The sequence below is a fragment of the Dunckerocampus dactyliophorus genome, chromosome 21, assembly GCF_027744805.1.
Source record: "Dunckerocampus dactyliophorus isolate RoL2022-P2 chromosome 21, RoL_Ddac_1.1, whole genome shotgun sequence".
NCBI classification, from domain to species: domain Eukaryota; kingdom Metazoa; phylum Chordata; class Actinopteri; order Syngnathiformes; family Syngnathidae; genus Dunckerocampus; species Dunckerocampus dactyliophorus.
In genome coordinates, this window is record NC_072839.1 from 17,013,477 (window position 1) to 17,027,902 (window position 14,426).

The 14,426-nt window shown below is 44.4% G+C and overlaps 2 protein-coding genes across 13 annotated transcripts in view; both read left to right on the forward strand.

The window, feature by feature from the left end:
• The first annotated feature begins 391 nt into the window (after window positions 1-391).
• Window positions 392-10,972, forward strand: u2surp (U2 snRNP-associated SURP domain containing). 7 transcript variants are annotated; one of them, XM_054765166.1, is made up of 26 exons: window positions 393-530; window positions 1,172-1,270; window positions 1,353-1,467; window positions 1,574-1,698; window positions 1,782-1,852; window positions 1,921-2,009; window positions 2,197-2,232; window positions 2,364-2,446; window positions 2,835-3,000; window positions 3,910-4,121; window positions 4,357-4,400; window positions 6,532-6,636; window positions 6,736-6,802; window positions 7,538-7,701; window positions 7,770-7,932; window positions 8,009-8,088; window positions 8,164-8,251; window positions 8,335-8,472; window positions 8,844-9,033; window positions 9,110-9,190; window positions 9,265-9,316; window positions 9,400-9,523; window positions 10,033-10,143; window positions 10,216-10,337; window positions 10,434-10,601; window positions 10,676-10,972. In XM_054765166.1, the coding sequence occupies exons 1-26, from the start codon at window positions 486-488 to the stop codon at window positions 10,812-10,814; spliced, it is 2,877 nt and encodes a 958-aa protein (XP_054621141.1). In that variant the 5' UTR covers window positions 393-485; the 3' UTR covers window positions 10,815-10,972. The 7 variants fall into 7 exon arrangements, with proteins under 7 accessions (XP_054621138.1, XP_054621141.1, XP_054621137.1 ...); XM_054765165.1 differs by having other exon boundaries at window positions 394-530; window positions 10,410-10,601; XM_054765163.1 differs by having other exon boundaries at window positions 392-530; window positions 10,033-10,337.
• Window positions 10,973-12,205: 1,233 nt separating this feature from the next.
• arhgap12b (Rho GTPase activating protein 12b) overlaps window positions 12,206-14,426 on the forward strand; it is a 41,352-nt gene continuing 39,131 nt past the window's right edge. For all 6 annotated transcript variants that reach the window (XM_054765169.1, XM_054765170.1, XM_054765172.1 and 3 more), the window contains exon 1: window positions 12,206-12,303. The gene's annotated coding sequence lies outside the window, so the exon portion shown is untranslated. The remainder of the gene's footprint in view (window positions 12,304-14,426) is intronic.

Here is a 14,426-nt window from a genome sequence, read left to right on the forward strand (position 1 = left end):
ACCTCGCCGTACTTTCCAGTGTGAACGCACTTATGTACTCAAAATGCTAAGTGGAAGTGCACACATTGGAACGCAGCCAAATACAATTGTAAAATTGACGGTTTAGAGTGAGCGCCATCTGGTAGAGTGAATATACTACATTTATAATTACTGAGCTGTTCTCTTAATAACTACGTCATTGAATAAACTAAATGTAACAAACGCAATGGGAGCTTATACGGCGTGTGTGCAGGTTATATGACATAAGTTATATTAGTACTTTTATGGAAATTGTTCGTAATATTCACCAGTTTTTTAAACCCTCCCAAACGACGTAAAACAGGACACGCGATAGTGTTTTGTTAAATAATGTTGACATTTATGTTTGAGGTTTAAAACCTGAAAAAGTGACTATTGCGGATTCTGTGATTGATTATGTAGCCCAACTTTCTCCCCCCTCCCTTATCTATTTATCGGTGATCGATTGTGTTTGAGTTCCACAAAAGATGGCGGACCGAGCGCCAGGAGGCTCTCATAAAGCTAGCGCTAAGGTGAATTTACGCTTTCTGCTTCCAGTAGATCCATCTTATTTGTGTAATGCGAACCATGTGTGTATTAATGCACTAAAACAGCGGTGAAAATGAGACGTATATGCAGCTTACAGTGTGTACGCCACTATGCTAGCAAGCTAACTAGCCAACCTTCGCTTGTCTGCTAGTTTAGCTTAGCACAGCTAACTACTCTCTTCCTAAAGTCATATTCCATTTTGGCACAGAAGACCAGTTTTGCCACCGATGATCAAGCAATACAGCCACTAACATATTGGGAATAGCATACCTGCATAATAAGTGTGTGCGGGAAAACGTAGTAATTGGGCCTAACAATGCTAAGGTTGCTTGGCCGCAGTCTGTCGGTGGCACGGCGGCATGCACGGGCTGGGTTCGTAGGCCCTTTACTCATTGTACCCTGATGTTGCTAAAAAATAAAATAAAATTTAAAAAAATTGGTGAAAAGGTCAGCTCTACGTTAAGTATGCCAATAAATGTTGCACACGAGTGACCATTGTCTGTTCAATGTGGTAGACTGTGACTATAATAAATTAAGTTAATGACAGCTGTCAACTCATCTGGTACGTTTTGCATAATAATAATGACAATGAAATTTGGCCTCTTGGCACATATGACATCCACAGGCGCTGCTGGAGAGCAAACTGAAGTCTTTCAGCATAGGAAAAATGTCCGTTACAAAGAGGACCCTAAGCAAAAAAGAGCAAGATGAGATCAAGAAAAAGGTCAGTAGATGCCAAGTAAAAATATTCCTTCCAGCTGTATATGATAAGAGTTAATAAATGTTTGTATAATTTGTGTGTTCAGGAGGACGAGCGTGCAGCAGCAGAAATCTACGAGGAGTTTCTTGCCGCTTTTGAAGGAGGCGGGGAGGGAAAAATCAAAGCTTTTGTCCGCGGTGGAATTGCAAATGCCACAAAAGGTCCAGCATTTATTAAAAAGATCACCCTTTGCATGTGAAAGAAGGCATAAAAGATATGTTTGTTTCAACCATATGTGCGTTTGTGTGGACCTTGCATACCTTTCAGAGGAAGCAGCAGCAGATGAGAAGAGAGGAAAACTGTACAAGCCCAAGTCCCGCTTTGAGGCACAAAGCAAAAGCATCTTGCCCTTGCAAAGTCCACCTCAGTTCATAGCAGTGGACAAACGACATGTGAGTGCGCTGGTGGCGACAAAAGCAAACACTTGGTGTGCGGTGTTAGTTTTTTTTAAAAACTTGTTTTGTTCATACTGCAGCCTGTGAAGAAAGGGAACGAGAAGGAAAAGAAGAAGAGCAACTTGGAGCTGTTCAAGGAGGAACTTAAACAGTACGTTACTGTTACATTTAGTGTTGTCTTGGTGTGTCTTTGTGTCTAACCTGTGACCGCATTGCCAGGATCCAGGAGGAGAGGGATGAGAGGCACAAGCTGAAAGGGAGAGTTAGTCGGTTTGAACCTCTTGGCGGCGCAGAGGGAAGACGTTCATGTAAGTGTCCAAAAACAGCCACTAGACACACTACTTGAAGCAGGTCTGAACCGGCCTGTCGCCGGGAACAGCACACACACACACACACACACACACACACACACACACACACACCTGTGTGCCACTGCTCAGCTCCTCACCACCGAACCCTGAAACAAAATTTACACTGCCTCTCTGCTTCTTTTAGCGGATGGTTCTTCACGAAGAAACCGTCCATCCAGTGGTAATTTAGACTTTGAATACAGTGGCTGTAAATGTCTTTGTTAAAATGACGAATTACTTTATTTTCTGGCAAAGAGCAAGTCTTTCTCCGCAGACTGCAGTTGGAAATGTCTTCTCGTCTTGTCTCTGCAGTTCTGGATGACTGCGCACCCGGCTCGCACGATGTTGGCGACCCGTCCACCACTAACTTGTATTTAGGAAACATCAATCCACAGGTAACCTCCATGCACTCACATTGCTTCAGTGTTTCCCAAAGTAACAATGTACCCGTGTCTGCAGCATCGTGTTGGGGGTGGAGCTACATAGCATCATAGTCTAATTTGCATAGTCGGCCATAACACACTATTCAGTGTTTTGCAAATTGAAGAGCACCTTGCTTCGGTTTGACTGGTTATGATGCAATCTACTGTGCAGCGTTGTAACCACAAGTCACACAGGCAGTGCTATTATAATTGTAAGTGAGGGTGAGCATGTCCAAATCTTAAAATTAAAAAAAAAACAGTGGCAGCTCCACAAATGAAATGGGAAACACGTTGTCTAATGCCAACAGTTGTTCCTTTACAAATGACATATTTACACACCTGCTGCATGGCGGGTATGCAGATGAACGAGGAGATGCTGTGTCAGGAGTTTGGACGCTATGGACCGCTAGCCAGCGTGAAGATCATGTGGCCCAGGACGGACGAGGAGAGGGCACGGGAGAGGAACTGTGGCTTTGTGGCCTTCATGAACAGGAGAGATGCAGAGAGAGCCCTAAAAAACTTGAATGGTAGGCTTGTCTGCTTGGAAATAATAAGAAGCAGCAGATATATGAAATCCCTTTTTTTTCCCCGCAAATTTCATTTTTTTGGTTTTTCATGTTTTTAGAATTCCATTTTCTACCTTTTCCACTTATTTTACATAGAATACATAGAGCATGTGACTTTTGGGTTAGTGAATACAATGTCCATGAATTAAATGCAAAAGTCTTCACATTTGTTGATGCAATACATCATTGGCCAGTTTTTCCCAGTAATTGAGAATGGATGTAGCCTGGCTAACCTTTCTAACAGGGTGTCATCCTATGCACACTTTGCTACTAAATCTCCAGCAAGCTGTAGTCACACATGCAATTCCAGTTGCATTATTAATACTTTGGTTTTTATGACACCTTATTTTGGTCACACGATGAGACAAGTTGTGGCAAATGGTGCTCTTATTTTGAAGGCCACAAGTGTGTTGCGAATGTGTGTTGACAGCTAAGATGAGCTGCACGACTCAGAACCTGCACAACATCTGCGGGCCTCATTAAATGCTGGTAAAAACACAGCACAGTAAACACACACACACACACACCCAGCTAGCTAAGCTAACCCAGCTAGCTTCCATTCACGTGGCGTAAGAGAGGAGTTTCCAGGTTTTTTAAAGTTTTGCTGGTGTTTTAGTCTGCCGTTTTGACATGTTTGTTTTGGTGGGGGGGCTGGTTAGTGTTTGTGATGAGATTCTACCACAGTTGAGCGATCCGCTGGGGAAATACTTCCCCAAACAGATGTTCCTTCTCCTCACAATGATACAGTATTTAATTCACATTACGTCACTTTCCGCGAGATTCCGTATATATTGGCCAATATTGCGGTTCTGTTAACACGGAACTCATAGTGTCCTACAGATATGTTGAATAGTTGTTGTTCTGTCGCAGGAAAGATGATCATGAACTTTGAGATGAAGCTAGGATGGGGCAAAGGTGTTCCCATTCCACCACACCCCATCTATATCCCTCCTTCCATGATGGAGCACACGCTCCCGCCGCCTCCCTCAGGCCTCCCCTTCAACGCACAGCCCCGCGAGAGGCTAAAGAATCCCAATGCCCCCCTGCTGCCCCTCCCCAAAAACAAGGAGGACTTTGAGAAGGTATTGCCACCATCCGTTGTGTTCAATGTTAGCCTTTATCATGACTGTGTTAGACATAGTTGTTATTGCATATTGTAAACAGTAGCCTTGCACTGAATATCACAGTTGAAGTACTGTAGGTCAGGGTCAGAGCTGTCATGTTTTTTTGCACTTTTCAAATGCATATTTGATATTTCACCTGTTTGTAACAATACTCACGCTCTATGTTTATTATCTGATGTGACTTCATATACAGACTCTGTCGCAAGCCATAGTCAAAGTGGTTATCCCAACAGAAAGGTACATGCTTTTTTCCTTTTTTCCCTAAATTGGTGTAGCAACACAAAAGCATCCCATCCAATGAGTAATATCAATAATAATGAAGCTTATTGATCAGTTGATGACCGCATGCTGCAGGGGGCTGGTCAGTGTGTGTGAGCAATGGTTGCGGCCACACCATCATGTCCGCCTTGTACGATAGACGACTCCATCACAATAAACGCCATAAGTAACGTCACACTTGCCCACAACCATTCCACCTCACTCCCACAAGAGTAGCCACACGGTAGCTTAGCGCTGACTTTGAACGTCTCGCGTTGTGCCGTCAGATCATTGCTCACGCCCGCCGTCCTCCCTCTTGGCCTGCGTCACACTCAATCTGGCCCCCGCCAAACAAGCCACTCTTAGCCTAGCTATGACCTTTGACATTGGCCTTGGTGAGCAGCACACGTTGAACTGTCTGCGGCAGCGAGGGACCTGAAAAAGGCGTCATGGGATGGATTGGGAAAGTATACGGGCTTGTACCCCGCCATTGGTACGATCGGCTCCAATACAAGTAACTGTCATCTGTGTTGATTTGATTGATTAGTTATCTCCCAAATTGACCTCCAGCCATGCACTCACCCACAACATGAGGATGCTCCCTTACACACTACACCAGTCCCAGCATAGTGACACACTAGCAGGACACGTGTGGACACTTGGTGTCCACACGTGTCCTGTCAGTGCGTCTTTGGAAGAGTCTGAGCATTAAACACACAACAAGGAACACAAACATCATGTAATAGTACTTACACGTTGGGGGGCGGGGGGATAACTGTCACATGACCCTTTTTAACTGTTGCCTTTCTGACGACACAGTCGATGAATTATTCAACCGTCCCTCAGAGCAGGGCTGTCCAAACCTCCTCCACTCGGGCACCACTTTCATATTTCGCATGTTTCCAAAATGTTGGAAGCAACCCAATGTGCTCAGTCGTTATACAAAATATGTTTACAATTAAGCAAATGAATTGTAAAAGCAAACAAAATGAGGAGTTGGCCTCCTTGTAGTCCTGAGCTTATTTTTACTGTAAGTCAGCACTCCTACCTGAAGGAAGCTACTCACGCTCCACACCAACACACCTTGACCGATTATCTTTATCCTTTACGGTGGTAGCCAGTCGTGCGATACCACTCGCATCGCTTTCCAATCCGATACGGAGTCAAATTCAGGCTGGCATTGGCGATTCCGATTCAATACTACAAATTCATTGAATGTGTCTAGTAAATTTTATTATCAATTCATGAATTAATAATTTAATTCATTAAAGTAATTTATTTATTTTAAACTCTGAAGTATGTTGATGATTTTAAATATAATCAAGCTAATATACAACAGTAAAAAAATGAGGCATTTAATTACGTTCATTAAATATTAATGGAAAAAATTACTTTAATAATTAACTGAAGGTCCTTAATTTATTCATGTTAAACCCTGATGTGTATTTGCATAGCAGGGTAAAATATAAAATATGTAAAAATGGTATTTTGAACAGTAAAAAAAAAAAAAAGTAAAATATAAAAATGAAAACTTCATTCACAATTCACATTTCAACAGACAAATGTATCAAATGATTGAAGTATCGATATTTTGATTTGAGAATCAGTTTTCCAGCATGAAGAACTGGTATCGGGATGGATATTTCAGTATCAGTCTGCACATCACTAGTGGAAGTGACAGTTGAGCTTGCCGATCTTTTTATGTTAATTTTCACTTCCATGGTGATGCCCTTCCTTTTCTTTGGCACACTGCCACCAGAAGCCTGCCTTCTGATTGTCAGACATCATTAAGGGCAAAACGTTAACTGGCCCAACGCCTCACATGCAAATGGCCCCCTGGGCTGCATTTTTGGGCAACCCTGCTTTAGAGGCTTCCTCCATTAAACTCGGGATTGAAATTTCACAAAATTTCCTTTGTTGATGAATTGGGAAAATCATTTTTTTTCCCTCAATGAATCGGTGAAGGTGATGTAGTGGAGTTCCTGTCCCAATGGAAGTGATTTTGTCTGGAGACGCAACAGTTGAAAAGCATTCGTGATAAAATGAACTGTAGCATGTTAGACGTGCAGCCGGTCTGAATGTGTTTGCTTTAACTGTGTCTTTCTTGTAGGAATTTGCTCTCTCTCATCCACCGAATGATCGAGTTTGTGGTGCGTGAAGGCCCAATGTTTGAAGCCATGATCATGAACCGAGAGATCAACAACCCCATGTACAGGTCGGCTATGTCTCCGTGCCTCGGCAAGCTTTGCTGCTAGCTTAGATGGCTTATGGCTGACTTTTTGTTTTGTTTGTTTTACTTGTCTTCTTCTTATAGGTTTCTGTTTGAGAACCAGAGTCCAGCGCATGTTTACTACCGCTGGAAGCTGTACTCCATCCTGCAGGTATGTGATCTGTCACACCATAATACATTTAAAGGAAAAGTACACTTTTGGGGAAATTTTTGTCATCCACAAAGACATGAACACACGACTTCCTCTTTTCCGTGCCTTCTAAAGATATAAAAACAGGCAAAAAGAGGCAGTTAAGAGTGCACGTAATGGGACACACCTATCCCGCCTATAAAGCCTTCTGGAAAAACAAGGCTCCATTTCCATCATGTGAGCTGCATATGAACCACATTATTATTATTGTTATTAACATTGTTACGCCCAAGAACTACATTACTGGCATAGTGACACCTCACCACACCACAGCGGCTAGCAACTAGCTTCACCACAGACTAGCTTCCACCACTGCTGCTGTGTTTTTGTTTTTGACGCTAGGTGTAGCGTTCCTTTCTATGTTGCTATGTGAAATCAATGCACCCAGGAAGTTATCATGAATGTACCTGTTATTAATAGCGGCCTTTCTAGGCAGAATAAGTGTGTTCTATTACGCATTAGTTAGCTGCCTCTTTTATCTGTTTTCATGTCTTTAGAACACACAGAAAAGAGAAAGATGTGTGTTCCTGTCTCACATAGGGATTGTGGATGATGGGTAAAATTCGAAAAATGTGCCCTTTTCCTTTAAAGGTACTTACACTCACCTAAAAGCATCCAGGTGATGTCCAGTGGGGGTACGTTGTGGTTGTCTATGACAATGAGTTTGATGTTAACTGGACAAGGTGACATTTGCAGGGTGAAGCTCCAGTCAAATGGCGAACGGATGACTTTAGAATGTTCAAAAATGGCTCCCTGTGGCGCCCACCTCCTCTCAATCCATACCTGCACGGTCCGTACGACGATGATGAGGAGGAGGATGAAGATGACGAGTCCATCAAGAAAGGCTGCTTGAAAGAAGAGTAAGAGTGAAGATGTACGACATTTCTGGTGACACTTAGCTGACCTTTGCTGCTGTGCTTGCATCCAGTGAGCGAGACAAGCTGGAGGAGATGCTGCGCGCTTTGAGCCCCAGGAGGGGCGACGTGGCGGAGGCCATGTTGTTTTGTCTCAATCACGCTGAAGCTGCTGAAGAGATTGTGGAATGTGTCGCAGAATCTCTTTCCATCCTCAAGACTCCTCTGCCCAAGAAGGCAAGCAGACAGCTTAACAATATATCTCTATCAATGTATATCTATGTTTTCAACAGACCGCTTTTTGTGCTTTCAGATTGCTCGCTTGTATCTGGTGTCTGACGTGCTTTACAACTCCTCTGCCAAAGTAGCCAACGCGTCCTACTACAGAAAATAGTCAGTTTTGCCCTGTCCTCAGTCTGCTTGTTGTCACAAGACACTCAGCCTTTGTCTGTCCTTGCTTGTCCACAGCTTTGAGAACAAGCTCTGTCAGATCTTTTCCGATCTCAACGCCACCTACAAAACCATCCAAGGTCACCTGCAGAGTGAGAACTTTAAGGTGAGCAAGAATGACAGACGACGGCTAAAGTGGCTTAACCAAGTGGGCGGCGGCGCTTAGCTGTGTGGTGTCCTCGGTTGCAGCAACGTGTGATGGCGTGCTTCCGAGCGTGGGAGGAGTGGGCCGTGTATCCCGACCCTTTCCTCATCAAGCTGCAGAACATCTTCCTGGGTCTCGTCAACTTGGCCGCCGACAAGGAGCCCGTTCCAGCGCCGGTCGAGGTAAAGCGTCATGAGGACAGAATGGTTGGATGGCTTCATTGGTGCCGTGGTGCACCTTTATAACACACACGGGCCATTAACAAAACATTTGTGATCTTTTCTGGGCTCCATGCAAGTGTGTTGTGATTTATTGTACACATCATTGTATATAGTGTAACGTAACACTATACTGATGTCACCACGCCATCTAGTGGACAGAGTTGTACACGCAGTCCCATTACAATGTGTTAGTGAGTGAGAGTGAACAGGTAGAGACATATCTTTAAAAAAAACAACCTGTCTGTGGTGGTCCAAATGTCAAAGTGATGGGCCGCCACAATGAAAGGAACGTGTGGGAAGCACTCAACACAGCTGTGTTTGTGTCGTCGTAGGCGGAGCCAACGGAGGACATCGATGGCGCTCCAATAGGTGACTATGTGGACGGCTCCCCACTAGAAGATGTGGATGGGGTCCCCATCGACGGGGGGGCCATTGACGGTGCCCCGATCGACGGGGCGCCCTTGGACGACCTGGATGGCGTTCCTATTAAGCAGACAGAGGAAGACATTGATGGCATTCCCTGTGAGTAAAGCAGACAAGATGGTGGTGGTGAGGCTGAAGAAGTGAACAGAATGATTGAATTTGTTGTCGTCAAAAGTCGACCAGTCCAAGGAGGCCACCTTTAAGGTGGCGCCCTCCAAGTGGGAAGCTGTGGATGAGTCTGAGCTGGCGTCTCAAGGTCAGACATCTTGTCATCTTTTTTTCTTTGAAACTGTGCTTGCTTCGCCCAACACCTTTTGGTTTGCTCCTCAGCTGTGACAACCTCCAAGTGGGAAGCTTTTGAACAGCCTGAAGAAACGAAAAAGTAACCTTTCTCTTCTCATGATCATTTAGACAGAGATCATGTGAGGGACACCTTGCTAACAAAAGTGTGCTTGATGTTTGAAGGTACGTGGACAACAGCGACGACGAGAGGAGCCCCCGCTCAGTGGACACGCCCGGTTATTCCGTCAGGGATGACATGGACTTGAAAATGAACGAGGAGAAGCGCACCAAGCTACGGGAGATAGAGGTGAGCAACAGAAGGTAAACATCAAGCTCACAGGAGCCTCCTGTGAAGCCTCATGAAGTGGAAGAGTGAAGTCAAAGCAATCAATGTCACTAACTGGAGTGAAACATACAGTAGGCCGCCAATGCTCTCATTACAAGCCATCATTGGCCAACAGCTTGGTGGTTATTGTATACACAAGTTAGCGCCAAAATAACCTGTCAAAGCAACGACAGCCACCAAGTGTGCTGTGACGCTTCCAACAGTAATCGGTCACGTGATCATTTGCATAACGACACAAGCTCCAAACAGGCGGTTTTGAAACAGGCTGATTCAGGAAGTCTGGCACAAGCTTGGAGGCTTTGGGTTCATTTGACCATCTCCAGCAGGAGGAGATACAATGCAAAGTCATCAGGGTATAGCTTGGAGAACTGTACTGTCTCCACTAAATACATCAACACACAGACATTCATGTCTAAAACAAGAGTACACCCCCTAAGTGACCATGTCCTGTACATGAATGTGGTAAATAGGTTAAGGTGATGAAGTTCCAGGATGAGCTGGAGTCAGGGAAGAGGCCCAAGAAGACTGGCCAGAGCATTCAGGAGCAAGTGGAACATTACAGAGACAAACTACTGCAGAAGGTAGGAGAGACCTTTACATTCACGGGTTTTATTCAGAGTGTTTTTCCCCATCGTGCTGCTGGCGTCCTGCAGGAGAAAGAGAAGGAGAAGCTGGAGCGTGAGAAAGAGAGGGAGAAGAAGGACAAGGAGAAAGTCGAGGCTCGCCTGAAAGATTTGAAGAAGGAGAAGGAAGACACGCCCACCAGAAAAGACAAGTGAGTTAACGTGGATGTCTTGGTCTTCTTCCACCAGCAGTCTTTCACGTGTTTTCATGTCTTGTGTGACAGATATGTGTCTCCTGCGCTTGACAGGAAGCGCCGTCACAGCGGCTCCCCTAGTCCCACACGCAGCAGCAGCCGACGAGGACGCTCGTCGTCTCCTCGCTCGGAGAGGTCTGAGCGTTCGTACTCTAAAGACACGTCGACTCGTTCATCTCACAAAGACTCTCCTCGATCTTCCAGCAAAAAGTCCTCAAAGAGGTACTTGCCTGACAGCAACTTGTTGCTTTTGCTTTGTTTGGTGAAGCTAACGTCACTTTCTTCAAACCTCCCAGATCTCCGTCATCACCTCGCACACCCAAACGGTCCAGGCGGTCGCGCTCTAGGACGCCCAAGAAGTCAGCAAAGAAGTCTCGCTCCAAGTCCAGATCCCCGCACAGATCCCACAAAAAGTCCAAGAAGAGCAAACACTGACGCTGAGGAAGACAATGAAGGTGGCGTCCTTGCTGTTTTATATTGTACAAAATGTCTCGTGTCCTCATGGCCTGCCACAGTGTGAAGACAATAGTCTGCTGTTCTTTTGTAGTCCTCATCAGTTATTATTCCTAATAAAAAGTTCATTTCTAATCAGGCATTCTGTGCACGACGCTGTTGTGTGATTGCAAAAACCACAGGACGCTTACCTCGTGTGATGATTCATCCCTCACTCCTCCACCGCACTCATGGACAGGTGTGCACCTCACCTGATCCATCAGCAATCAATAAAGGAATACCTGCAAAGCAAATACTTCACCTTTAACAATAAAAATGAAATGTGTTTTATATATTAAAATGTTGTCTCTGAAAATAGTGGACCAGGTGATAATACAGGTTTGTTTAGCAGTCTTTGAATGCACCACAGTTGTATGTTGTGACTATACCTCGACTGATTGCAGCCGTTCATCGATCGTACATTTTGTACTTTAAATGTGTTTAATCAGCGGAGGAGAACTCAACAGTCAAGCTAGTGTGAGAGGGTGGAGGAGCCACGTGTCAGACATTTCTATGGACGTATCAATTACTTGCAGTTTTACACCATTTGCTTGTGATCCTGCAACCGTACTGACGATTCCCAACCATATTGGTGTGCGGTGAGATAATCTATTTTCTTCGTCTATAAGCAGAACAATTACATACTCCTCCACTAGATGGCAGAAGGCTGAAGCAGACAGTAAAAACAAAACCAAACTATAATACAAGAAAATAACGTTCGCAGCAGTAGAAAAGAGCCCATAAATAAAATAATGAAACTATAAAATAAACTGTGTGTGTGTGTGTTCAGCGGAATAAACCTTTATATTCCTTTGCGGGCTTTATTTAAATAAGGAGCCAAGCCAAGTTAAATGTTTAAGCCAAGTTTAATGGATCACCATTTCCGGGTCCTGACCATACATTTCCCGCCAACATGCAATGCGGAAGTCATGAAACCACTAAAGATGCATTGTTAATTAGGTTTGGGCTATACTGCAAATGATGGTATCGACCCGATGTGAAGTAAATACAGAGCCATAATTAGCGATATCATTACTGATACCAATGCTTTTTTAACTTGAATTTTAAATTTGAATAATTTTGTGATTTGGGCTTAAATTGTTTGATACTGATTATAATCACGATAAAACACGGGTCAAACACTCTCGGCAAACAACTAATATTATTTTTTATCAACTAACGTATTTGTGAACAATTAAATTGTATATGAATACAATATATGATATTTGTGACCATAAAAAGACGAGAACCGATAAAAAAATCAATCGCATTACGCTCGTAACAATCCGACACCACATTTGGTATCGATATATCGATGTTTGAATCTCCCCGCCCACCCTGGATGAGAAGGACAATGCTGATGGAAGCTACGGGCTGTCGATACTGAGTCGGGAGGGCAAACATCTTTCAGGTCCATAAAGAGTTTTTAAAGGTTAGTGTTTGTCTTTTTTAGCTTTCCTGACGCCATCGTGAGTTACTTTGTTGCTGTGCACGCCGTTTGTGTGTCTTATTTGTCTTTTTTTGATCCGTCAACCTGCCGTGCTTTGTCCAAGCGTCAAACCCAGATAGGAACGGCCACATAATAATTGCGTGAAGGCTTTAAATGTTGGACAACATTAGGTTAGAAAGCGTTGATGTTTGCGGAACACGTCCGGTTTTTTGGGAGATTTTCTAGCGGTGTGCTTGGCTGCTGTAGCCCGCTCAGGGTGCTCTTTATTCGGCTGCCATCGCTCGCCTCCTCCGGGTATCCAGGAATGTCTTCTCGGTGCCTTTTGTTACCTAAAGACATGAATTAAATGGCTTTGTGCAGCATTGCCGCCCCACCCCATGGCCCCCCATCACCACCTACACCCCCCTCGGACGTTCGCTTGTCCATCAGCCCCCATGTTTGAACAGCTTAGCTGCTCGTCTTCTTTTTGGAGATCCCAGTGACAAATAAGAGCATCATGATGTTGCACAGAAGCTGCAGAGTGATGAAATGCAGCAGCAGGAGCAGACATTGGAGTGGATGCTGCTCAGGGACGGAAGGACACGGACAAAGGCTGTCCCGGTCTGGGGGCGTTTTGCTGCACACAAAGGCACAGGTGGTGATCCTGATGTGGTATCAACACATGCTGTACCAATCCTGCCATTTTCTCTACCACTTAATCAGGATAGCAGGAAGCTGGAGCCTACCCCAGCTGACTGAGGGTGAGAGGTGGGGCACACATGCCAGCTTTCTTACTTGCCAAGGCTGCACGTTGGTGCTTTTGCTTTGTCTCACCTGTTGCTGGGCTGCACTGTTATTCTGCATGTCGTACACTTTACTGCTGTAACCCATTTTCCTGCTGCTTCGGAAGAGTGAGCTCTCTTAATGTGCGTGGTCAGCATGCCAATAAGCCCATGAGCACACCCCTCCACCAGGGCTGGAGCGGCACATACAAAAACTAAATAACAATATTCACACACCATACTTGCTCCAGTTCAGGGGTGTCCTTTTTTATTACTGCATGAGGCGATACGCTTCTGCACTCTGTGTGTATGCTAGCGGCCCCGCCTACATCCACCGAGACAAAGAGACTGCATGACTGAGAAAAGGGCTCACACCGTTCATGCCGTTGTTCTTTGGAACAAACAAGTGAAACCTCTTCCTGCCTTTTTGGAGGCGCCAGATGAGGAAAACAGACATGGATGCACATGGCAATATATTATATTTTAATGTTCATTTATTGTATGATAAATGAATGTACATGTATTTATGAGTGCCGAGTGCCCCCAAGGCATTCTGATTGAGAAATCTTGTCATGTTTTACTGACAGCCCCAGTGTGGGAATATTTTTATATATATATATTACAGAATGAACACGGCGAGCACATGAACACAGACGAACCCATATGTTGCATTTGTTCGGAAGTAATGACGAGGAGGAAGGGGGGCACGACCAACTTTTATGCACACCTGAAAGACAACCATCCTTTTCAGTTTTCCCATCTGGGGAAAAAAACTACCGCTGGAGGTGCAGCAGAGCCCTCGTCCCAACAGCCGGCAATGTAAATATAAACAAAATGGTGCGCGCTCGCAGCCAGTGTCGCTCGCTACATTGCAAAAGGAATGCAACCATTCCATATGGTTAAATGGCATATGTTTTATGGCATGTAATTCATGAAAAAAATGGTCTAAAAAATGTTGTCGATAACATCAATTATTGACGATAATTTGTAGCACAATTATCGACCAGCAAAATTTGTTGGTGTGACAGGCCTATATGTAATGGTTTTTGAGCCTTAAAAAAAACAAAACTGAAAAATATCAAAGTGGCCCCCCCTCATCCTGTGGAAAAAGTTTGGGCCCCCCTGCTATAATTTGTAGTACTGTGAATTGGACGTTGCTTTACGTTTGAATCAATGGAGCTTGTCCAGTTTATGAGTTAGTAGGAAAACTATGATACTGAATGTGAATCGTTTCCTGATGCCCTTAGCGTTTGCCTATACTGCCTAATGGGTCGGTCGGCTCTATTTGTTTACCGAGTAGATGCCATAAACACTTCCTGTCCCTCACTTTTGATGGGAAATTGA

What these genes read in the sequence shown, in the direction of transcription:
- u2surp (XM_054765162.1), top strand. Translation starts at nt 486, where the DNA reads ATGGCGGACCGAGCGCCAGGAGGCTCTCATAAAGCTAGCGCTAAG. An exon ending in AAGAAACCGTCCATCCAGTG is followed by an intron (nt 2,233 to 2,363) that starts GTAATTTAGACT and finishes TTGTCTCTGCAG; the next exon opens with TTCTGGATGACTGCGCACCC. An exon ending in AGCTGTACTCCATCCTGCAG is followed by an intron (nt 6,803 to 7,537) that starts GTATGTGATCTG and finishes TGACATTTGCAG; the next exon opens with GGTGAAGCTCCAGTCAAATG.